At 45.0% G+C, this 26,134-nt stretch overlaps 1 protein-coding gene across 1 annotated transcript in view; it reads right to left on the bottom strand.

The window, feature by feature from the left end:
* LOC126457614 (glucose dehydrogenase [FAD, quinone]-like) overlaps positions 1–26,134 on the bottom strand; it is a 223,855-nt gene that overhangs the window by 17,188 nt on the left and 180,533 nt on the right. Inside the window, exon 3 of the mRNA XM_050094069.1 lies at positions 8,758–9,127. Within this exon, the coding sequence (XP_049950026.1) occupies positions 8,758–9,114 (357 nt within the window). The 5' untranslated portion in view covers positions 9,115–9,127. The remainder of the gene's footprint in view (positions 1–8,757; positions 9,128–26,134) is intronic.

A 26,134-nucleotide genomic window follows, 5' to 3' on the forward strand; every position in this document is an offset into this window, starting at 1 on the left:
TTCCGGAAGGCGTTCGATACAGTTCCGCACTGTCGCCTGATAAACAAAGTAAGAGCCGACGGAATATCAGACCAGCTGTGTGGCTGGATTGAAGAGTTTCTAGCAAGCAGAACACAGCATGTTGTTATCAATGGGGAGACGTCTACAGACGTTAAAGTAACCTCTGGCGTGCCACAGGGGAGTGTTATGGGACCATTGCTTTTCACAATATATATAAACGACCTAGTAGATAGTGTCGGAAGTTCCATGAAGCTTTTCGCGGATGATGCTGTAGTACACAGGGAAGTTGCAGCATTAGAAAATTGTAGCGAAATGCAGGAAGATCTGCAGCGGATAGGCACTTGGTGCAGAGAGTGGCAACTGATCCTTTATTGTATGATTATATGATAGCGGAACAGACGCTTGTAGCAGTTACTTCTGTAAAATATCTGGGAGTATGCATTCGGAACGATTTGAAGTGGAATGATCTTATAAAATTAATTGTTGGTAAGGCGGGTGCCAGGTTGAGATTCATTGGGAGAGTCCTTAGAAAATGTAGTCCATCAACAAAGAAGGTGGCTTACAAAACACTCATTCGACCTATACTTGAGTATTGCTCATCAGTGTGGGATGCGTACCAGATCGGGTTGACGGAGAAGATAGAGAAAATCCAAAGAAGAGCGGCGCGTTTCGTCACAGGGTTATTTGGTAACCGTGATAGCGTTACGGAGATGTTTAGCAAACTCAAGTGCCAGACTCTGCAAGAGAGGCGCTCTGCATCGCGGTGTAGCTTGTTCGCCAGGTTTCGAGAGGGTGCGTTTCTGGATGAGGTATCGAATATATTGCTTCCCCCTACTTATACCTCCCGAGGAGATCACGAATGTAAAATTAGAGAGATTCGAGCGCGTACAGAGGCTTTCAGACAGTCGTTCTTCCCACAAACCATACGCGACTGGAACAGAAAAGGGAGGTAATGACTGTGGCACGTAAAATGCCCTCCGCCACACACCGTTGGGTGGCTTGCGGAGTATAAATGTAGATGAAGATGTCGATGTACCTTAACCTATACCATCACACACTGTCCAGCCACATTAATTTGAGCAACTGTCTAAAGCCAGAATAACGACCTTATACAGTGCGGATCACGTAGATGCGTGCAGGAAGAGAGTCAGTGAGCTTATGGAAGGATTGAGGATCGATGGCACTAACACCCCGATCGAGGTGGTCACACAGATTCTTTACATCCGAGGAGATTGGTGGACAGGTGAGTATAGTAAACGTATCCTCATGTTCCTCGAACGACGCATGTACACTGCGAGCTGTGTGATCTACTGCGTTGTTCTGCTGGTAGATGCTATGGTGTCGAGGAAAAATAAACTGCATGTAGGGGTGGACATGGTCGACAAGGGTAGATGCATAGTTAGATTGATCGACTGTGCCTTACAAAATGACGAGATCAGAAAAGGAATGCCATGGAAACATTACCTAGACCATAACGTTTCCTCCTCGGGCTTGGATCTGTTCGACGCTTTTTATAGGGTGTTTGCTTTCAGACGTTTCACACCACACACACCAACTGTCATTTTGTATCTGAAAAGGCCATCTATAGCCACACAGTGGACGTACAGTGGGGTACTGGCGTGCAAATTCCACCCTTTGTCGCCGATGAACAGTATTCAGCTTGGGTACATGAACCAGGCGCCTGCTGCAGAGCCCCATACGCAGCAACGTTCGCTGAACGGTCGTTGAGGAGACTCTGTTGGTAGCCCCTTGGTTAACCTGCACGGTCAGTTGCTCAACAGTTGCACGTCTATTCGCCTGTACGCATCATAGCAACAGTACTTCACCCCTGTCATCTATGGCCTATGGTGCATCACAGTTGCCTCGGCGTCGGTTTTGTATAGTTTTGGATAGTTTCGAATTCGACGAGTTCGTTCATACAACTAACTTCAGCGTTACGAAACGACATGATATGGTGTTTGGAATCCCCATCATATCTGATTAAGGAAAGATATCGAAGTAATTAAGACATGCTGTTGGATTTGTTACTGACTAGTTCAATCTGTTCGAGAGTCTTACGGAAATGGTCCGTGAGCTTACATGGGATTCCTTAAAGGAGGAAGACGTTATTTTTGTAAATAACGTTGAAAATGTTCAGAGAACAAGCTCTTTTGATAATCGGCAATACCTTTCTATTGTTTCTTACACTCTCAAGCCGGAAGGTTTATGGAGACACAATAACAGACACAGAGGTCAGTACAGATGCTGACAGGCATTCATTTTCCTCTTGCTCCACATATGTGTGGAACAGGGGATCTAATGATTAGCAATGGTACAAAGTCACGTCCTCACGTCCATCATGTAGCGCATGATTGCTTATGTAAATGTAAGTGCTGCTGTAGAAAGGAAATCAGCTATCCTAACGTTGTTTCTATTTTGAAGATACGTCCAGGAAGATCATATGTGTCAGAAAATATAACTGTGTCTAGGTTACAATTCAGATTTCCTGTAATGTATCTATTTGAATTTTAGTTCCGAAAACAGGTAGTTGATGTATCTGCTGAGTAGAGGGAAATGGAAATTAAATTATCGGCTATATGAACTTTTAACGAAAAAGACATTCGCAATGTGGTCGTGCCATGAAATGGTGGAGCACCCAATTGACCGTGCGTCACATTATGGACGTTTCTACCTCCCCTCCCCCATATACCACCTTAGAACATCACAAACAATTCATTATTTGACTGATCGATGGGTACGAATTCGAATTGCTGACAGAGAAGTCAGTCAATACCAACGAAGCAGACCAGCAAGGGCTTTACGTCGCACTTTATCAAGCTTTTTCCCAGGATGAAGAGCATATGCGCAGTCACAACCGCCACACATCTTCGGTCACCAGTGACAAACGCGAAGAGAGTTATGGTTCTCTTTCAGCTTTTGTGGAAGTTCCCCGTTGACTTCCGAATGGTATTTTTTTTTCTTGGTCCAGCAACTTTCAGACAAAATTCGGTCTAATGTGCTGTAATTTGGCGTCAAACCCTGCACAGTTCTTGAATGATCTGTCTGCCATGTCGTATTACAAGACCGCTCTACTTTGCGATTTTATCTTGTGTAAGGTGTGAGTAACTGTCACCCACAATCGATGTTCAGTTACTTTTAGAACGCCTGTACATAACATATATTTCTTTCCTGACTAAAGTAGTTACACGAAAAATTCTTTTACCTTCAATGAATTTCTGTAGTAGTTTTCTTGAGTTTCAAACACACATTGGTACAAACGAGACCATTTTTCCACCAGGCACCGCAAAACTGCGAACTAGTGTAATGAAACATAAAGCCAACTACACAGGCACACAACAGCTGCTACATTAAATTAAGAGAACTGGGTGGGACACACGCAACAGTTTTACTTTTACAACTATCCATAGAAGACAGTTCAGTTCTGAGAACTACTGAATACCATTTTGTGTATCAGTTCTGTCCTCTTTACTTATGATTTCCGGTTTTGAGGAAGACTCACCATGCTGCCGCAAGGATCCCTGAATTTTTGTGGAAGTCTAGTGTCTTGAAAGACGATAAAGTCATGTACGGGGTTATTACAAATGATTGAAGCGATTTCACAGCTCTACAATAACTTTATTATTTGAGATATTTTCACAATGCTTTGCACACACATACAAAAACTCAAAAAGTTTTTTTAGGCATTCACAAATGTTCGATATGTGCCTTTTAGTGATTCGGCAGACATCAAGCCGATAATCAAGTTCCTCCCACACTTGGCGCAGCATGTCCCCATCAATGAGTTCGAAAGCACTGTTGATGTAAGCTCGCAGTTCTGGCACGTTTCCTGGTAGAGGAGGTTTAAACACGAATCTTTCACATCACTATGCGTGAAACTTGCCTGCACGCGTTCAACCATTTCTTCGCTCACTGCAGGCCGACCCGTTGATTTCCCCTTACAGAGGCATCCAGAAGCTTTAAACTGCGCATACCATCGCCGAATGGAGTTAGCAGTTGGTGGATCTTTGTTGAACTTCGTCCTGAAGTGTCGTTGCACTATTATGACTGACTGATGTGAGTGCATTTCAAGCACGACATACGCTTTCTCGGCTCCTGTCGCCATTTTGTCTCACTGCGCTCTCGAGCGCTCTGGCGGCAGAAACCTGAAGTGCGGCTTCAGCCGAACAAAACTTTATGAGTTTTTCTACGTATCTGTAGTGTGTCGTGACCACACGTCAATGAATGGAGCTACAGTGAATTTATGAAATCGCTTCAATCATTTGTAATAGCCCGGTACATTTAGAGGTAAATGAAGTAAAAGTTTACGAAGAAGAATCTTTTTGACAAATCCGTAAGGGTCTCACGTTACACACAGAGATGTTGAACGATAGTATTTTGCGAATAAAAGTGCGTCGACTGTTGGTATTTCTGTTTTTTATAATTTTTATATACGACAAGTTTTACAAAGAGAAACCTCCGTCGTAAGGGGTTCCTTAATTCACTGGATGCTTACCGTCATTACCTGGTAAAGCTGAAGGACCTAGGGGCGTTGTCTTGCCATACAAATGGAAACACATATGAGCGCTTGTAAAAATAAACTACAGCCCTATAAAGTACCTGCACATTGGGAGCATCTGATTCACTAGTGACCCATTGCGGAAGATCTCTCAGCTGGTTTTAATTTCACGTATGCTGTTTATTACGATTGTTTACTTACATCAGTTAATTAACGATTCTGAATCTCCACTGTTTGCTGTTCCTTCAAATGACAACAGCAATTCCTGTCGGGTTCAAAACAAACCAGATTTAAAAAATCGAACTACTATGTAAAACTAGTTTTATACATCTCATTATAAATGAATTAATGTCTTAAATCTTTGGCGTTGAACATGTAAGAGAGGAAAAATTTTGAAATTGTGAGTAAAATGTTTTGGAAGTCGCTAATTCCCCTCATTCTCAAGTACTAGATGAATAAGTTTGTGCGATTTTTGCGCTGTGAGTTATGCGGTATCAAGACATCCACTCATATTATCTTTGACAGGTGCGTTAAAGGTTTAACATGAGATTATACTGGTTAATTAGATTATGGCAGCATTTTAAGTTTTTAAATTCTGTCAAAAACTAAATGAAATACATAAAATAAAAGCTTGGATTCCCATAAAAGCCACTAGACAGGCAATGTGCAAGTGGAAGCGTGTTGCTGGTTAGTCATTTAGTAATGTACGGGATTTTTCACTAAGAACGACACTTTTGAAATTGTGATTTCCAGTTTCAAACATATGTTTTGTGAGCTCCCATGTGTGTGAAAATACCCAGTGCCAGTTTCATCATACAGTGACTCAGGCGTCATGAAGGTTTCCTGATTTCTAAACTCATTAAAATTTTTACGGAAGTGGTAGCTCAGTTGTTCTGTTGAACAGAGAAGTGGGTCGCCATCACCGTTTCTCTGCTCAGGCTGTTCGCCGCACTCTGCCCAAGTCTACACGATCAAAGGCCACCAAGAAGACAATGTAAAGTGCGAAGTGCGGACAATGTCGCAGCAGTACCGGTCAGTACTGAGAAAGAGTCGGAGGTGGCAGTTTCAAGACGATCTCAACGGTTGCGGCTATCTGAGACATCAGCTTCACGTACCATGAGAGAGGATTTGGGATTGCATCCATACAAAGTTGTATTGACTCAAGACTTGAAGCCAAACGATCACAGATTACGTCGTGAGTTCGCTGAATAGGCCCTACAGCAGTTGGAAGCATAATCTGATTTCAATGGAAAAATCATCTCCTCAGATGAGGTGCTTTTTTCTCTTAATGGTTTCGTCAATACGCAAAATTGTCGTTATTTGAGATATAAAAGGTGCCATTGTATTCAGAAAAACTCACTGTTTGATGCGGTTTATGGCGTTGCCGCGCCAAATCTTTCGAGGCGATGATACAAAAACCGTTACCGTCGATGGAAAACGCTGCTGAACCATGCTAGGCTAATTTCTGTGGCCGGAACTTGAGGCCATAGATATTAAAAACATGCGGTTCCAGCAGGATGCTGCTACGCTCGATTTGCCAAGGGAGAAGTTTATCGAGCGGATCGCGTCAAGATATGAATCTGTGAACTGGCCGCCACGGTCGTTTGATTTAGCATCCATGGATTTTTATTCTTTGGGGCTGCATGAAAGCCAACGTCAATACTGACAAGCCATAAACTTGCCGACGTTTGGAGGCGAACATACGTCCGGCTATCGCTGACATAAGGCCAATAACGTTGAACACAGTGATTAACAATGGGAGCCATCGTGTGCGTTAGTGTGTTCAACGCCGTGTTGGACATTTGAGTGACATTTTGTTCAGAACTTAACTACACATGTGTTGAGTGGTTTATTTTTTTTCCATTTCCTGCCTGGTTCAGCAAGAGTAATCCAATTTCCAAATAAAGAGGCAGTCTCTGTTGCAGTTAATTATTTAAAAACTGATGCGTGTCGCTCTAGTGACGCATCTTCATAATTTCTACAAATTAACAGTAACGTATGTACTACATGATGTTTTGACCACGAGCTAATCCAGCCCCAGCTAAGTAACAACTGACATAAAATTTATAACAGTACAAACTTCATTAGACAAAAGTGGAAACTGAATGGAGCGTAATCGCAGTCGACGAATATGCAATCGGAAGCAATGAAAGGTAAATAATTTTTTATACAAATTCCTTATAAATCTGTTTATTGGAACTGATTTTCTTTATCTACGTGCACGAGGAACCTAACCGGGAGTTATTAGACCGTCACACTTACCAAACCAAGGAGAAAACCGGTGTTTGGATAGGCTTGCGGTTGACAGGCGTACAGCACAATAATAATGAATAACTGCGGTACGCAGCATATTGGCTGCGAAAGCGAGCCGCGTACCGATCTAACGCGAATGAACAGGCGACTGAAGTGCCAAGTGATGGCGATAGTTGTGTTTGGTACGTGACCATCGTTTACGTAGTGAAGGGTAATTAAAATAGTGGTACTTTAAAAGTCCACTTCCGGCCATCAAAATTGCTACACCACGAAGATAACGTGCTACAGAAGCTAAATTTAAGCGCAGGAAGAAGATGCTGTGATATGCAAATGATTAGGTTTCCAGACGATTCACACAAGGTTGGCGCCGGTGGCGACACCTACAACGTGCTAAATGAGGAGAGTTTCCAACCGATTTCTCTTACACAAACAGCAGTTGATCGGCGTTGCCTGGTGAAACGTTGTTGTGATGCCCTGTGTAAAGAGGAGAAATGCGTACCATCACGTTTCCGACTTTGATAAAGGTCGGTTTGTAGCCTATCGTGATTGCGGTTTATCGTATCGCGACATTGCTGCTCGCGTTGGTCGAGATCCAATGGCTGTTAGCAGAATATGGAATCGGTGGGTTCAGGAGGGTAATACGGAACGCCGTGCTGGATCCCAACGGCCTCGTATAACTAGCAGTCGACATGAGAGGCATCTTATGCGCATGGCTGTAACAGACCGTGGAGCCACGTATCGATCCTTGAGTCAACAGATGGGGACGTTTGCAAGACAACAACTATCTGCACGAACAGTTCGACGACGTTTGCAGCAGCATGGACTATCAGCTCGGAGACCATGGCTGCGGTTACCCTTGACGCTGCATCACAGGCAGGAGCGCCTGCGATGGTGTACTCAACGACGAACCTGGGTGCACAAATGGCAAAACGTAATTTTTTCGGATGAATCCAGGTTCTGTTTACAGCATCATGATGGTCGTACGCGTGATTGACGACATCGCGGTAAACGCACATTGGTAGCACGTATTCGTCATCGCCATACTAGCGTATCACCCGGCGTGATGGTATGGGGTGCCATTGGTTGCATGTCTCGGTCACCTCTTCTTCGCATTGACGGCACTTTGAACAGCGGACGTCACATTTCAGATGTGTTATTACCCGTGGCTCTACCCTTCATTCGATCCCTGCGAAACCCTATATTTCAGCATGATAATGCACGACCGCATGTTGGAGGTCCTGTATGGGCCTATCTGGATACAGATAATGTTGGACTGCTGCCCTGGCCAGCACATTCTCCAGATCTCTCACCAATTGAAAACGTCTGGTCAATGGTGGCCGAGCAACTGGCTCGCCACAATACGCCTGTCGCTACTCTTGATGAACCGTGGTATTGTGTTGAAGCTGCATGGGCAGCTGTACCTGTACAGGCCATCCAAGCTCTGTTTGAGTCAATGCCCAGGCGTATGAAGGCCGTTAGTACGGCCAGAGGTGGTTGTTTTGGGTACTGATTTATCGGGATCTATGCTCCCAAATTGCGTGAAAATATAGTCACATGTCAGTTCTAGTATAAAATATCTGTCCACTGAATACCCGTTTATCATCTGCATTTCTTCTTGGTGTAGCAATGTTAATGGCCAGTAGTGTAGTTAAAACAAATATGAAGTTGAAAATCAAAAGAGGAAACAGAAGTTCATAGTAGCGCATGACATACAACAATCCTGATGGTCGTTTCTTAGCCGTAGAGGAACCAGCTAGTGAAATCTTTGTAAGGAATGTAAATTTATTTTTGGAATATTGGACAGTCCGCATTGATAGACCAAGAAACAGGGCAGCTTCATTCACGGTGTGTCCATGGATACGTCCTGACACGAGCAGACACGACCGCCTGGTAGCAGTTACAGTTCTCCAAGGTGACCAGTGTGCTCCTTTAAATGAGTGACTATTACATCTGGTGAGCTAGCACTAAGAGCAAACAAGACTAGAGAGTGCAGCTGAGTGGTCACTAACCGTGGTGAGGTTCCAGTCGAGGTGCGTGCGGATGGGCGTGACGGCGAAGGCGGGCACGTGCGAGATGGTGGGGTCCTCGGGCCCCGCCTCGAGCAGCAGCACCGTGGCGCCGCTCTCGGAGAGGCGCGCGGCAGCCGTGCTGCCCGCCGGCCCGCTGCCCACCACGATGAAGTCGAAGGCGCGGCCGGTCGGCAGCTGCGCCGAGTCTCGGCCGACGCGGCCACACGCGTCCGACACGTCGCAGCGCGCCTGCAGCAGCGCCTGCAGCGCCAGCATGAACGCCGACGCGCCGCCGCCGCACGCGCCCGACAGCAGCGGCGTGTCGCCGAAGTCACAGCTCCTGCACTGCGCCGACATCGCCGAGCGCGACCTGCACAGCAGCACGCTCTGTCAGGGTCTGACGGCGGCGGCGAGTACAAAAGGTATAAAAGGGTAGTGCATTTGCAGAGCTGTCTTTCCACTCAGGTGATTTATGCGAAAAGGTTTCCATCGTGACGGGAACTAACAGACTTTGAACGCCGAATGGTACTTGGAGCTAGACAAACGGGACATTCCAATTCGGAAATCGTTATTAAATTGAGTAATCCGAGATCCACAGTGTCCAGAGTATGCCGAGAATACCAAATTTTAGGCATTATCCCTCACCACCGTCATCGCACTGGCCGACGGCCTTCACTTAACGACCGACAGCGGCGTCGCTTGTTGTCAGTGCTGATACACAAGCAACACTGCTTGAAATAACGGTCGAAAGCCATGTGGGACGCACGACGACGAATTAGCTAGGAAACTAAGATGAAATTCGGCGTTATTGGAGTTGGATTGATATGTGATCCCTGATACGTCTAGATACGACTCTGACAGTTTACACGTGCTTAAGCATAGTGTCTGACCAACTGCGTCCATTCATGTCCGTTGTGCATTCCGACGAACTTGAGCATTCCCAGCAGGGTAATGCGACACCCCACACGTCCAGAAAGGCTATAGAGTGTCTCCAGGAACACTCTTATGAATTTAAACACTTCCGCTAGGTACAAAATTCCCCAGACATGAACATTATTGATCTGAGATGCCTTGCAACGTACTGTTGAGAAGAGATCTTCACCGACTCGCACTCTTACGGATTTATGGACAGCTCCGCAGAATTCGTGGTGTCAGTTCCCTCCAGCACTACTTTAGACATTAGTCGAGTCCATGCCACGTGGTGCGGCGCTTCTGCGTGCTCGCTTGGGCCGTACACGATATTAGTCAGGTTTACCAGTTTCTTTGGCGCTTCAGTTTAAGAAGAGTAAAAGAACGAATCCGCAAAATTACAGACCAATACGCTTAACTTCGGTTTGCTGCAGAATCTTCGAGCATATTCTCAGTTCGAATATATTAAACTTTCTTGAGACTGAGACGCTTATGTCCGCGAACTGGCATGGTTTGAGAAAGCATCGCTTGTACGAATCTCAGCTTGGCCTTTTCTCACATTATACCCTGCGAACCATGGATGAAGCGTAACGGGCAGATTCCATGTTCCAAAATTTCCGAAAATCATTTTACGCGTTGCCCCACTACAGACTGTCGGCGAAGGTACGAGCATACGGAAAAGGTTCCCAGATATGTGACTGGCTCAGAGACTTCTTAAGCAACAGAACCAGCATGTTTTTCTCGGCAACGAGTGCTCATCAGAGAAAAGTGTATCGGTAGTAGTGCCCTCTGTTCTTCTATGTATACATAAATGACCTGACGGGCAGGTGAGCAGTAGTCTCCGGCTGTTTGCTGACGATACAGTTGTGTATGGGATCGTGTCGTCATTGAGTAACTGTAGGAGGATACATGATGTCTTTGACAGAATTTATATCTCGTGTGATGAATGGTAGTTTGCTCTAAACGTAGAACATACAGATTAATGCAGATGAGTAGAAAAACAGCTCTGTGATACTGGAATACAGAATTGGTCATGTGCTGCTTGGCATAGCCACGACGGTTTAGTATGTAGGTTCAAGTTTGCAAAGCGATATGACATGGAAAGAGCACGCAAACGTTGTAGTGGGGGAGGTGAAACGGTGTGAACATACAAACATACTTGCAAACGGAATGTCTTCAGCATCTTTGCCCTTAGGAGTCCTGTTATCAGTATGTAGCAGCCGGCGTATTTTAGTTCTGTACTGTTCACGTAATTCTTAGTTATGGTATTCATTTCTGGGGAACATAAGCACAAAATATTTACACAATGTTCAGATTAGAGAAAGGGTCCATAACAATAACAACAAAAAAATAGTAATCTGGCACACTGTGATGACTGTTAAAACCATAAATTGAGTATATTTGCCAATCAGTTATGCACATAAAAAAAACATTGAAAATTACTGCAGGAACAACTCTGTCCATGATCAAGGAACAAGATCTGCAATGAACTTACATTTTCCAGGAAAATTTACACAAAGCTCAAAATAGCATTTTCTACGAAAGAATAAAATAGATAGATTAGCCGAGAAGAGTAAAGCAATTACTAAAACGAACTTATTTTAAAAATACAGTTAAAACGCACTTGTTAATACACTATACGCAGTGAAGGATTATTTGGATAACATAGCGTATGGATATGGTAAAAATATAACACTCGCAAATAATTCTAAAAATATAGCTATCTACCATTTCACGCACCAGCGGCTTTACCGCAGTGGAGACACCGGTTCGCGTGAGATTACCGAAGCTAAGCGCTGTCGGGCTTGACTAGCACTTGCATGTGTGACCGGGTCTACCAAGCGCTGCTCACGCTGGGGTGCACGCAACTTCTCTGAGACGAATTGAGGAGCTACGTGACTGAGAAGTCACGGCTCCAGTCATGAAAGCTAGCAACGGCCGGAGACCTGTGTGCTGACCATGTGTCCCTCCATATCTGCATACAGTGACGCCCAGCAGCGCGGAGTGGCCGCCCGGTTCGAGGCGCAATGTAACGGCTCGTTAGGCCCCTCCCGCCGGAGGTTCGAGTCCTCCCTCGGGCATGGGTGCGTGTGTTGTTCTTAGCATAAGTCAGTTTAAGTAGTGTGTAAGTCTAGGGACTGATGACCTCAGCAGTTCGATCCCTTATAAATTCAACAAAATTTGAACATTTGACGCCTATCGGCTGAGGATGAGATGGCGGTAGATCGGCTCCATTGGGCCTTCTGAAGTGTTGGGAGGTAATTATTGGGTTATCGTTTCACACAATACTTTCTACCGTACTTTTTATCTTTCTCGTTTTAGTTTCTGGAAAACCTTACTCTCTAAGCTCTGCAATATATGATACTATAACCTCACACACTTTCTGAGTTTAACGTCACACTCATTATACTGACTCACTTTTTCAACTTAGCAAAGAGCAAACTGCGACGGATTAAATGAGTGCCAAACATCGTCGCAATAGTTCTGATGTCAGTTGATAGTGTATTTAGTCTTACACCTGTACCTGTGCAGAAAACTGGAATAGAGATGAACTTAAACATCATTTCCGCCCTTTTTATTGCTCATAAAAACCACACATTGCATGTTGTACGACCACACAGCGAGGACGTTAGAGGTGGTGGTCCAGATTGCTGTACACATCACTACCTCCAGTAACCAGTATCACATCCTCCTGCATTGATGCATGCCTGTATTCGTCGCTGCATACTATACACAAGCTCATCAAGGCACTGTTGGTCCAGATTGGTCGGCTCTTCAACGGCGATCAGGCGTCGACCCCTCAGAGTGCTTGGTGGGTCACGTCGTCCATAAACAGCCCGTTTCAGTCTATCCCAGGCATATTCGATAGGGTTCATGTCTGGAGAACATGCTGGCCACTCTAGTCGAGCGATGTCGTTATCCTGAAGGTCGTCATTCACAAGATGTGTACTGTGGGGGCGTAATTGACCTCCATGAAGACGAATGCCTCGCCAATATGCTGCCGATATGGTTGCAGTATCGGTCGGAGGATGGCATTCACGTATCGTACAGCCGTTACGGCGCCTTCCATGACCACCAGCGGCGTACGTCGGCCGCACATATTTCCACCCCAAAAAAGCGGGGAACCTCCACCTAGCTGCATTCGCTGGGCAGTGTGTCTAAGACGTTCAGACTGACCGGGTTGCCTCCAAACAAGTCTCCGACGATTGTCTGGTTGAAGCGATATGCGACACTCATCGGTGAAGAGAACGTGATGCCAGTCCTGAGCGGCCCATTCGGATTGTTGTTGAGTCCATATGTACCGCGCAGCATAGTGTCGTGGTTGCAAAGCCGGACCTCGCTATGGACGTCGGGAGTGAAGTTGCGTATCATGCAGCCTATTGCGCACAGTTATAGTCGTAATACGACGTCCTGTGGCTGCACGGAAAGCATTATTCAACATGACAGCGTTGTTCTCAGGGTTCTTCCGAGCCACAATCCGTAGGTAGCGGTCATCCACCGCAATAGTACCCCTCGGGCGGCCTGAGCGAGGCGAGGCATGTCATCTACAGTTCCTTCTCTGTGTATCTCCTCCATGTTCGAACAACATTGCTTTGGTTGACTCCGAGAGGCCTGGACCCTTCACTTGTTTAGAGACCTTCCTGGCACAAAGTAACAATGCGGACGCGATCGAACCGCTGCGTTGACCCTCTAGGCATGGTTGAAGTACAGACAACATGAGCCGTGGAATGACTGGAAGTGATCGGCTGTCGGACCCCCTCCGTCTAATAGGCGCTGCTCATGCATGATTGTTTACATTTTTGGGTGGGTTTAGTGACATCTCTGAACAGTCAAAGGGACTGTGTCTGTCATACAATATCAACAGTCAACGTCTATCTTCAGGAGTTCTGGGAAGCGAGGTGATGCAAAACTTTTTTTTATGTGTGTTTATTACGAAGTAGTGTGTGGATAACGTTGTGTAATGTGTACAGTGGGTGGTGTGAGAAACGAAGAACAGTGCAGCACCTTTTTACGTTGTTAAGTAACTTCTTAGGAAAGAGTATTATACACTAGGGATAAACCGAATGAGATAGCATCTTTTTAAGTAGAATGGCATTATATTCGGAAGGATGGACGGTCCAGTCTTCATCCGGCCTTCCTGATTAAATGGTCCATGTCTTCCCTAAATTACTCCAGGCAAATGCCAGAACGGTTACCATTACCGATACATGTCCAAGGCCGATTACCTGTGCCGCGATTCACAAACTAGACTTTTAAGTACGTAAATCGGTACGGTATGTATACATAAATTATGGTACTGTTTTGTTCTACTACTACTGCTACTACTACTACTAGTAGTAGTGGTGGTGGTGGTGGTGGTGGTGGTGGTGGTGGTGCTGGTCGTGATGGTAGTGGTAGTAATACTCCACATAAACGGAGCTGAGACGAATAGGGACTCATTAGAGCTACAATACAGGCTACAAATAGGGAACTCCACTGACATAAGTGACTTTGACAAAGGGTAGACCCATATCGCCCGACACCAGGGAACGATCATCTTGGAACCGACGAAGCTGGTTGGCTGATCACGTGCTGTTGTCATGAGACTCTATGTAAAACTGTCGAAGAAGGGTTAAAGCTCAAGTAGGAGACTCATCACGCAACGTGGAAGTCGAAGGCTTAACCTCCCCGTAGCGCACGGCTCGCTGCGCTCTGTCACGGGTAGGGTAACAATGATGGCGCAGGCACAAGTGTCTCAGAGCACATTTTTGAACTTGGGGCTCCACAGGAGAATACCCTATGTGTTCCCACTTTGACTCAACGGTATCGTCAGTTAAATTTTAAGTGAGCATGGGATCATAGAGACCGGACCGTGGATAAACGGATAGGTGTAGTGTGAACGGATTAATTGTTTTTTGTTTCAGTAGGTCAATAGCCGTGTCCAGATACGCCGTCACCCAGTGGAACGTTCACAGGAATCAAGCGTTTACGTTTGGAGGACTACCAGTATACGGACATTACCTGAAAATAAATGTAAACGTGACACCACTCAAGGATTAAGCCTTAGCCCTGGCTCCTGCCTTCATAGCAGTAAGAGGAGCGATCTAAGATCATGGTACGAGTAATTAGCATGTCGCTAGTATCTCAAGTCGTTACTGCCAGTAGGTGAGTCCTGATGAGGTCACAGCCTCTTTAGTCAAGCATCTCCTCATTTGGCCTCTCAAGGGGTGAGTGGACTTGTTCCAAACCTCTCTACCTCAGAAAAATCTGCGAAGGTACCGAGAATCGAAGGTTAAATTTTTTTTCTGTACCTTATTGCAGTAGTAACCACTCAAAAAGTTGTGAATCAACAAAAAGAAAATACGGAAACATCGCACCTCCATTCAAATAAAGCACAATAATTATTATCTATTTTTAGTATCATTCTAAAATTGATAGCAGCTGTCGAACTGTCTTTCACATGTGGGTCCACATTTTCATCTTTTGGTGAAGGAAAGTAATTAAATGTTAATCACTTGAAATAACACATCTCATACATTGTTTCACGCAGGGAGTGTGGTAGTTCCACATATTGCAGCAATCCACACGGATGCGGATTTTATCGAAACGCAGTTTGTCTTTCACATTGACCCTGTAGAATGTGGGTTGACGTCATAATTCATGGGAATATTATCGACTTTCATTATTATTCTTCCAAGACGTTTTCTTGCATTTGTTTTCGTGTGATACTCCTCGGCGTCGCCCAACGCTAAGTTAACGTACTGGTTGGTTGGTTGGTTTTTTTGGGGGAAGAGACCAAACAGCGAGGTCATCGGTCTCATCGGATTAGGGAAGGACAGGGAAGGAAGTCGGCCGTGCCCTTTCAGAGGAACCATCCCAGCATTTGCCTGGAGCGATTTAGGGAAATCACGGAAAACCGGAAAGGATGGCCGGACGCGCGATTGAACCGTCGTCCTCCCGAATGCGAGTCCAGTGTGCTAACCACTGCGCCACCTGGCTCGGTGTGTTAACGTACTCATCGAATCCCACAATACAGCCTTCTATGTAAAGAGACACATTCTCAGACAGCCATATTTGTAGTCAAGATCGGTTTTGCAAACATCTAATGGTAAGTCTGGTGGGCTACACCACCACCATCTAAACGTTTTGAGGACTTTAGCACATTTTCGCAAGAAGGGAACACCACGCCACCACAAATATGAAACGTGTCACGAAGGAATACGGTTACGAAGGCGGCTTATTACCTGAAAATTATAAACAATCTCTACGTCTATCCTTCCAAACATAAAGAACAAATTTCTTTAACCATATCAAGTCATAAGAAATGAAGTGACTGTTCCATTTTTTCCATTTTTGTATACTAACTTTAGATCAATTATTGAACTACGGAAATTGATCATCCTTGTGTACAGTGCTCGTACAAGTTGAGAGAAAAATCCGTTCTTCATGTTTATCAACTAACAAATGGTTCAAATGGCTCTAAGCACTACGGGACTTCAGCCGAACTTCTGAGGTCATCAGTCCCTTAGAACTTAGAACTACTAAACCTAACTAACCTAAAAACATCACACACATCCATGCCCGAGGCAGGATTCGAACCTGCGACCGTAGCGGTCGCACGGTTCCCGACTGTAGCGCCTAGAACCGCTCGGCTACCTCGACCAGCCATTGACTAAGATCTAGCGTTAGCGGGAGAACGCAGATCTTTATCGCCCTCCCCTGCACACTATACACTAACGTGACAAAAGTCATAGGATAACGGTATGCACATATACAGGGTGTTACAAAAAGGTACGGCCAAACTTTCAGGAAACATTCCTCACACACAAATAAAGAAAAGATGTTATGTGGACATGTGTCCGGAAGCGCTCAAATTCCATGTTAGAGCTAATTTTAGCTTCGTCAGTATGTACTGTACTTCCTCGAAGTAATGTTGACTTTGGTGCTTGTGTTGACATGCGACTCATTGCTCTACAGTACTAGCATCAAGCACATCAGTACGTAGCATCAACAGGTTAGTGTTCATCACGAACGCGGTTTTGCAATCAGTGCAATGTTAAAAATGCGAAGTTGGCAGATGCCCATTTGATGTATGGATTAGCACGGGGCAATAGCCGTGGCGCGGTACGTTTGTATCGAAACAGATTTCCAGAAGGTGTCCCGACAGGAAGACGTTCGAAGCAATTGATAGGCGTCTTAGGGAGCACGGAAGATTCCAGACTATGACTCGCGACTGGGGAAGACCTAGAACGACGAGGACACCAGCAATGGACGAAGCAATTCTTCGTGCAGTTGACGATAACCCTAATGTCAGCGTCAGAGAAGTTGCTGCTGTACAAGATAACGTTGACCACGTCACTGTATGGAAAGTGTTACTGGAGAACAAGTTGTTTCCGTACCATGTACAGCGTGTGCAGGCACTCTCAGCCTCCACGGGTACACTTCTGCGAATGGTTCATCCAACAATGTGTCAATCCTCATTTCAGTGCAAATGTTGTCTTTACGAATGAGGCTTCATTCCAACGTGATCAAATTGTAAATTTTCACAATCAACATGTGTGGGCTGACGAGAATCCGCACGCAATTGTGCAATCCCGTCATCAACACAGATTTTCTGTGAACGTTTGCGCAGGCATTGTTGGTGATGTCTTGATTGGGCCCCAATGTTCTTCCACCTACGCTCAATGGAGCACGTTATCATGATTTCATACGGGATACTCCACCTGTGCTGCTAGAACATGTGCCTTTACAAGTACAACACAACATGTGGTTCATGCACGATGGAGCTCCTGCACATTTCAGTCGAAGTGGTCGTACGCTTCTCAACAACAGATTCGGTGACCGACGGATTGGTAGAGGCGGACTAATTCCATGGCGTCCACGCTCTCCTGACCTCAACCCTCTTGACTTTCATTTATGGGGGCACTTGAAAGCTCTTGTCTACGCAACCCCGGTACCAAATGTAGAGACTCTTCGTGCTCGTATTGTGGACGGCTGTGATACAATATGCCATTCTCCAGGGCTGCATCAGGGGCATCAGGGATTCCATTCGACGGAGGGTGGATGCATGTATCCTCGCTAACGGAGGGCATTTCGAACATTTCCTGTAACACAGTGTTTGAAGTCACGCTGGTACGTTCTGTTGCTGTGTGTTTTCATTCCATGGTTAATGTGATTTGAAGAGAAGTAATAAAATGAGCTCTAACGTGGAAAGTAAGCGTTTCCGGACACATGTCCACATAACGTATTTTCTTTATTTGTGTGTGAGGAATGTTTCCTGAAAGTTTGGCCGTACCTTTTTGTAACACCCTGTATAGATGGCGATAGTATCGTGTGTACAAGGTATGCATTGGCAGAGCTGTCATTTGTACTCAGGTGACGGAAAAGATTTCCGACGTGATTACGGCCTCACGACGGGAATTAACAGACTCTGAACGCGGAATGGTAGTTCGAGGTATAAGCATGGGGCATTTCATTTCGGAAACCGTTAAGGATTTCAGTATTTCGAGATCAACAGTGTCAAGAGTGTCAAGAATTTCCCGAGAATACCAAATTTCAGGCATTACCTCTCACGACGGAGAACGCAGTGGGCGACGGCCCTTACTCAACAACCGAGAGCAGCGCCGTTTGCGTAGAGTTGTCAGTGTTAACAGACAAGCAACTCTTTGTGAAATAACCTCAGAAATCAATGTGGGACGTACGACGAACGTGCCCGTCAGGACAATGCGGCGAAATTCGGTGTTATTGGGCTGTGGCAGTCGACGACCGAAACGAGTGCCTTTGCTAAGAAAACGACATCGCTTGCAGCTCCTCTCTTGCGCTCGTAACCACATCAGTTTGGACCCAAGACAAATGGACAACCGTGGCCTGGTCAGATGAGCAGAGATTTCAGTTGGAAGGAGGTGATGGTAGAATTCGAGTGTCGCGCAGAGCCTACGAAGCCGTAGACCCAAATTTTCAACAAGACACTGTGCATGCGGGTAATGGCTCCATAATGGTGTGGGCTGTGTTTACATGAAATGGAGTGGATCATTTGGTCCAATTGAACCGGTCATTGATTCGAAATGGCTATGTTTGGGTACATGGAAATTACGTTTGGTTACTTGGAGACCATTTACAGCCATTCGTGGACTTCATGTTCCCATGGCAAAGCGACATGTCACCTGAGCACAATTGTTCGAGATTGGCCTGAAGAACATTCTGGACAGTTCGAGCGAATAGTTTGGCCACCCAGATAGCACGACGTGAATCCCATAGAACGTTTATTTGACATAATCCGGAGTTCAGTTCTTGCACAAATTCCTGCACCTGCAACACGCAATTATGGTCGGCTATAGACGCAGCATGGCTCAATATTTCTGCAGGGAACTTCCAACGACTTGTTGAGTCCATGCCACGTCGAGCTGCTGCACTACGGCGGGAGAAAGGAGATCCGACATGGCGTTAGGAGGTATCGCATGACCTTTTTGTCACGTTAGTGTAATTTTTTGCCCATGCATTGAAGTCATAAGAAACTGAGTGATTGTTCCATTTCTGTTGCCGGCCTGTGTGACCGAGCGGTTCTAGGCGCTTCGGTCTGGAACCACGAGACCGCTACGGTTACAGGTTCGAATCATGCCTCGGACATGGATGTGCTTGATGTCCTTAGGTTAGTTAGGTTTAAGTAATTCTATGTTCTAGGGAACTGATGACTTCAGATGTTGAGTCCCATATTGCTCAGATCCATTTGAGCCATTTCTCTCCATTTCTGTATGCTAGCTCTCAAGAAACATTTAACCGGGGAATAAGTGATCCTTGTGCACAGTATTTGTGCAACGTGAGAGCAAAACCCGTACATTGTTATAAAATAAGATTTAGGGAGTGTATAGCATTTTAACGCCCACTTAATGCACACTACATTACTCTTTCACAAGCAAGACGTTTCGAACAAGTATTTGAAATATATCCTTCGATCTTTGTGACTACCTATTCTGTCTTTTGACCATCTGGGCAGATGAAAGGATTTCACGTCAGTCAGTGGTCGTACGATTGTACTTGGCACAGGCGAGCGAGTGCGTATTATGAAACTGCGGCGTGCAGAATGGTTTCCGCCAGGGGCGGGGCCCGTGTAATGTTCTGAGTAGAGTCTGCGCTTTAATTACTGCAGCGAGGCGTCGGCCGCGGCTCCCCCAGCTGCAGCTGCATCGGCACAATGCAGCCGCCACGTGCACCCGCTCCACGGCCGCTGAATGCAACCGAACACAACCCGCCGCTGCAGCGCCTCGCCGCCCCACTCACAGCGCGACCAGCGCACGGCGTCTGAGCGGCCCGGCGGACAATGTGGCTCGCTAAACAACTCACGGCAAATTTGTGCTTTCGAAAGAATCTCTCCGAGTTTTTCACGCTTATCTGGTAATTTGACAACTAAATACAGCCCGTCACAGTGAAAACCTGCACTTCCGCCCACTGCTCGGTAATGACCTTGCCAGATGCAGAGGGTGAGCGGGCTGAAGGGGGACATTGTAGGGGACATCTACATCTGCATTACTGCTCTGAAATTCTCACTTAATTCTGTGGCAGAAAACCCAAAGAGATTTTGGTCGTACATAAAGGACACCAGTGGCAAGACGCAATCAATACCTTCGCTGCACGATAATAACGGTGAAGTCACTGATGACAGTGCCACTGAAGCGGAGTTATTAAAGACGGTTTTCCGAAGCTCGTTCACCAAAGAAGACGAAGTAAATATTCCAGACATCCAATCAAGAGCAACTGCCAAGATGAGAAACAATGAAGTGGATATCCTCGGTGTAGCAAAGCAGCTTAAATCACTAAAACCAAGGCCTCCGGTCCAGACTGTATACCTGCCATGTTCCTTCCAGACTATGCTGATACAACAGGTCCTTATTTAGCAGTTATATACAACCGCTCGTTCACAGAAGGATCCGTACATATAAACTGGAAAATTGCTCAAGTCACACCAATACCCAAAAATGGAAATAGCAGTAATCCACTGAATTACAGGTCCAGATCACTAACGTCGATTAGCAGTAGGGTTTTGGAACATATACTGTATTCAAACATTATGAATTACCTCGAAGAAAATGATTTATTGACACAGTCAGCACGGATTCAGAAAATATAGTTGTCGTGAAACACAACTAGCTCTTTACAATCATGAAGTAATGAGTGCTATCGGCAAGGGATGTCAAATTGATTCCGTATTTTTAGATCTCCAGAAGGCTTTCGACACCGTTCCTCACAAGCGTCTTCTAACCAAATTGCTTGCCTGTGGAATATCGCCTCAGTTGTGCGAATGGATTCGTGATTTCCTGCCAGAAAGCTCACAGTTCGTAGTAATAGACGGAAAGTCATCCAGTAAAACAGAAGTAATATCCGGAGTTCCCCAGGGAAGTGTTACAGGACCTCTATTGTTCCTGATCTATATTAACGACATAGGAGACAATCTGAGTAGCCCTATTAGATTGTTTGCAAATAAAGCTATCATTCACCGTCTTATAAAGTCATCACATGGCCAACGAAAAATGCAAAATGATTTAGATAAGATATCTGTATGGTGCAAAAAGTGGCAATTGACCCTGAATAAAGAAAAGTGTGAAGTTATTCACATGACTGCTGAAAGCAATCCACTAATTTCGATTACGCTATAAGTCATACACATCTTAAGACTGTAAATTCAACTACATACTTATGGGGTTACAATTACAAATAACCTAAATTGGGACGATCACATAGATAATGTAGCGGGTAGAGCAAACCAAAGACTGCTATTCATTGGCAGAACACTTAGAAGATACAATACGCCCCCCAAAGAGACTGCTTACACTAAACTTGTCCTCCCTATTCTGGAATATTGCTGTGCGGCTTGGGATCCGCATCAGGTGGGACTGACGAATGACATCGAGAAAGTTCAGAGAAGGGCGGCTCGTTTTGTATTATCGCGAAATAGGGAAGATAGTGCCACAGACATGATACGTGATCTGTAGTACCAATCATTAAAACAAAGGCGTTTTTCATTGCGACGGTATCTTCTCATGAAATATCAATCACCAGTTTTCTCCTCCGATTGCGAAAACATTCTGTTGGCACCCACCTACATAGGGAGAAATGATCATCATGATAAAATAAGTGAAATCAGGGCTCGCACAGAAAAATTTAAGTGCTCGTTTCTCCCATGCGCCTTTCGAGAGTGGATCGTTAGAGAGACAGCTTGGAGGTGGTTCATTGAACCCTTTGCCATCCATTTTATTGTGAACAGCAGAATAATCACGTAGATGTAGATTTAGATGTAGACGAAGTGCCTGGCAGAGTCTTCACTGAACCATCGCAGAGTATTTCTCTACGGTTCCACTCACGAATAGCAAAAGGGAAAGACGAACAGTTAAATCTTTCCGTACGATCTCAGATGTCTCTTATTTTGTAACGATGGCTAGCTCTCCCTATGTGTATGGGAGTGAACAAAATGTTTTCGCTCTCAGAGGAGAAAGTTCGAAATTTCATGGAGATATCTCGCCACAACGAGAAACGCAGTTATGAAACATCCTGACAGATTAAATCTGTGTGACGGATCGAGACTCGAACTAGGAACCCTTGCCTTTCGCGGGCAAGTGCTCTGCAGTCTTTCTTTTTATGTCATTTTGTTCGTTAATGTTCGTTATATTTTCTCGGGCAGACGTCCCTTGACGCCTGTTGTTACATTAACTCAGTGTTTTTTTTTTTTTTCTTTTAAGCACGACTCACGACCCGTCTTCACAGCTTCAATTCTGCCAGTGTCTCTTTTCCTACCTTCCAAACTTCACAGACGGTAGGAGACGAGATACTGGCAGAATTGAAGTTGTGAGGACGGGTTATGAGTCGTGCTTGGGTAGCTCACGAAAGGCAAAGATCCCGAATTCGAGTCTCGGTCCGACACACAGTTTTAATCTGCCAGGAAGTTTCATATCAGCGCACACTCCGCTGCAGAGTGAAAATCTGATTCGAGAAACGCAGCTGTTTTAATTATTGCCGCCCCACTTCGCGTATCATATCCGTGGAACTTCTTGCCTTTCTCGCGGCAGTAAAAGAAGTTGCCCTTATTTTAACATTTTCGGTATCATACGTCAATCCAATCCAGTAAAGGAACCCATTACCGCGCAGCAATACTCCAGATGAGGACGGTTAAATGTAATATAGGGAGGCCCTTTAGTATTTTCTTTGCATCTTCTACGTGTTCTGCCAATAAAACGCAGTCTTTGGTTTGCCTTCCTCCAATTTAAGTTGTTTGTAATTGTAATTCCCAGATATTTACATGAATCGACGATCTTTAAATTATTATGATTTATCGTGTATGAGAAATGTAACGGATTCCTTTTAGTACTTACGCGAATAACCTCACAACTTTTCATTGTTTACATTATCAATTTTAGCACCATACAGATATCTTGTTCAAATCACTTTTCAATTCTTTGTGACCTCCTGAAGGTTTTACTGGACAGGCAACGACAGCGTCTTGTGCAAAACATCTGAGAAACTTGTCCAAATTGTGTTCTAAATCGTATACATAGATTAGGAACGGCAGGCGGCCTATACCACTTCCTTGGGAAATGCAAGATATCACTTGCGTTAAATTCGATGACCTTATATCAGTAACCGTGACTTTTACGATAAGAAATCACGAAGGGCAGTCGCACAACAGCACGGAATATGATTAGAAGCCGCTTGTGAGGAACGGTGTCAAAACACAGAACCAATATGAGATTCCCTGCCCCTAGCACTTGTTTCTTCGTGTGAATAAAAAGCAAGTTACCTTGTACAGGGACAACGTTTTTTGAATCCGTACTGACTACATAACCATTTTCAGCTGACGACATCTGACACCGGCACATTTTTAATGGAGGAATATATTAGTTCTGTGGTATTAATAACAGCCTTCCAACAGGACTTCAGCAGCTTAATGGTAACAATATAACAGCTCCGCTAACACGGTCCCGCTGTTAGCAGAAGTGGTCTCACAGACGTGATCCATTTGTACCAAATAAAAGCTATTCTTGGGTACGGTTCGGTCGCTATTAATATGACTCTTATGTGAAGTGATGAAAGTTTCAACTCTGAGATATCATAAATTCTATTAACCGATTCCATATAGACAGTACTGCAAGGTTGAGAATTTAATCTGCGCTTATTGCAATACAGGTCAGCGATATACGGCATTTCATGCCTTCCGGAATCGTTGGATTTGTAGAACTCTTAATCTTCTTCATACGTGGAGCTGCAGAAGTGGTAACTCTGCTACGTGTGCAGACCGTTTTATGTTTCTCGTCACGACCGATTCAACAATCATCAAATGTTCTGTTAAGATCTATCGATAATGACCTGTGTGGAATGGGAGAGGCACCCGCCTTGAGTAAAGACGTGATTCTTCAAAAACCCGCACCACACGCTGACATACCAAAAGTCATTGTTTATTCCCTTCTCTCAGCCAGCGTACTTTTTCAGCTGGCCGAAGGTGTGTACTTTTCTTCTTTTTCTAATGCCCTTGTCCCGCATCGGCCCAGGATCTGCATGGTTATAAACGGATTTGGCATGATTAATTCAACGGATGGCCGGTTGCCTTTCCTGTCGTCACCCCGTTACCACGCCGGACGGAACATGTGTACCCCAGCTATATGCTGCTCTGTTATTCACGTTAAATTGAGCGGAAGTTTTTCTGAATGGGTACCAGCCCCGTCTCTGTCAAGTGGGACGTGAGAACCTGTCTAAAATCCACGTCCAGGCTGGCCGACATACCGACCCTCGCTCTGAAACCGTCGGGAGGATTCGATCCGGGGCGGCGCACCTCTCCGTCCCGGAAGCGGCTCTTGCTCGCACGGCTGTCTGGGCTGACTTGAGGGCAATATTACTGAAACAGAAAGAGAAGAGGAAGCAGCTGACGACGAGGTGCGATGTATGATACTGCAAATAGGGCTTCACAGAGCACTGAAAGACCTAAGTGGAAACAAATCTCACAGAGTAGACTACATAGCCTCAGAATTATTGACACGTTTGGGAAAGCCAGACCTGACAAAACTCTTCCACGTGGTGTGCAAGATATGGTCATGAGACAGGCATAGTACCCTCAGATTTCCCGCAGAGTGAAATAATTCCAATTCCAGAGAAATCAGGTGCTGAAACGTGTGAATACGACCGTTTGATCTGTTTAATAATTCATGGCTACAAAACGTCAAACGAATTATTTACGGAAGAATAGAAAAATTTGCAGAAGCTGACTTTGGGGAAGATCAGTTTAACTTCCGTCGAAATGTAGGAACAAGCGAGGTAATACGGACGCTACGTCTTATCTTAGAAGATTGCTTGAAGAAAGGCAAACCTAGATTTAGGCCATTTGTAGATTTAGAGAAAACTTTTGGAAGTGTCGACAGGAAAACGCGCTTTGAAATTTTGAAGGTACAAGCGGTAAAATAATAGTGAGCGACAGATTATTTACCACCCGTACCGAAGCCAGACTGCACATATAATAGTGGAAGGAGAAAAAACGGAAGCAGTGGTTGGGAATGGAGCGAGACAGGATTGTAGACTATACCCGAAGTCAACATATGACATAAAATCATAATACGAATCCGCGAAGGAAAATAGCGTAGCTTAATATGAAGTTCTGCCTTGATGTTTTGCACTAGCGTGCAGCGCTTTTTCGACGCAGGAGTCTGACGGAGATTCTGTATATCGACGTCCTTTTAACTTAATACAGGGTTATTACAAATGATTGAAGCGATTTCACAGCTCTACAATAACTTTATTATTTTAGATATTTTCACAATGCTTTGCACACACATACAAAAACTCGAAAAGTTTTTTTAGGCATTCACAAATGTTCGATATGTGCCCCTTTAGTGATTCGGTAGATATCAAGCCGATAATCAAGTTCCTCCGACACTCGGCGCAGCATGTCCTCATCAATGAGTTCGAAAGCATCGTTGATGCGAGCTCGCAGTTCTGGCATGTCTCTTGGTAGAGGAGGTTTAAACACTGAATCTTTCACATAACCCCACAGGAAGAAATCACATGGGGTTAAGTCGGGAGAGCGTGGAGGCCATGACATGAATTGCTGATCATGATCTCCACCACGACCAATCCATCGGTTTTCCAATCTCCTGTTTAAGAAATGCCGAACATCATGATGGAAGTGCAGTGGAGCACCATCCTGTTGAAAGATGAAGTCGGCGCTGTCGGTCTCCAGTTGTGGCATGAGCCAATTTTCCAGCATGTCCAGATACATGTGTCCTGTAACGTTTTTTTCGCAGAAGAAAAAGGGGCCGTAAACTTTAAACCGTGAGATTGCACAAAACACGTTAATTTTTGATGAATTGCGAATTTGCTGCACGAATGCGTGAGGATTCTCTACAGCCCAGATTCGCACATTGTGTCTGTTCACTTCACCATTAAGAAAAAATGTTGCTTCATCACTGAAAACAAGTTTCGTACTGAACGCATCCTCTTCCATGAGCTGTTGCAA

This window comes from Schistocerca serialis, chromosome 2, assembly GCF_023864345.2.
Source record: "Schistocerca serialis cubense isolate TAMUIC-IGC-003099 chromosome 2, iqSchSeri2.2, whole genome shotgun sequence".
Classification (NCBI taxonomy): Eukaryota; Metazoa; Arthropoda; class Insecta; order Orthoptera; family Acrididae; genus Schistocerca; species Schistocerca serialis.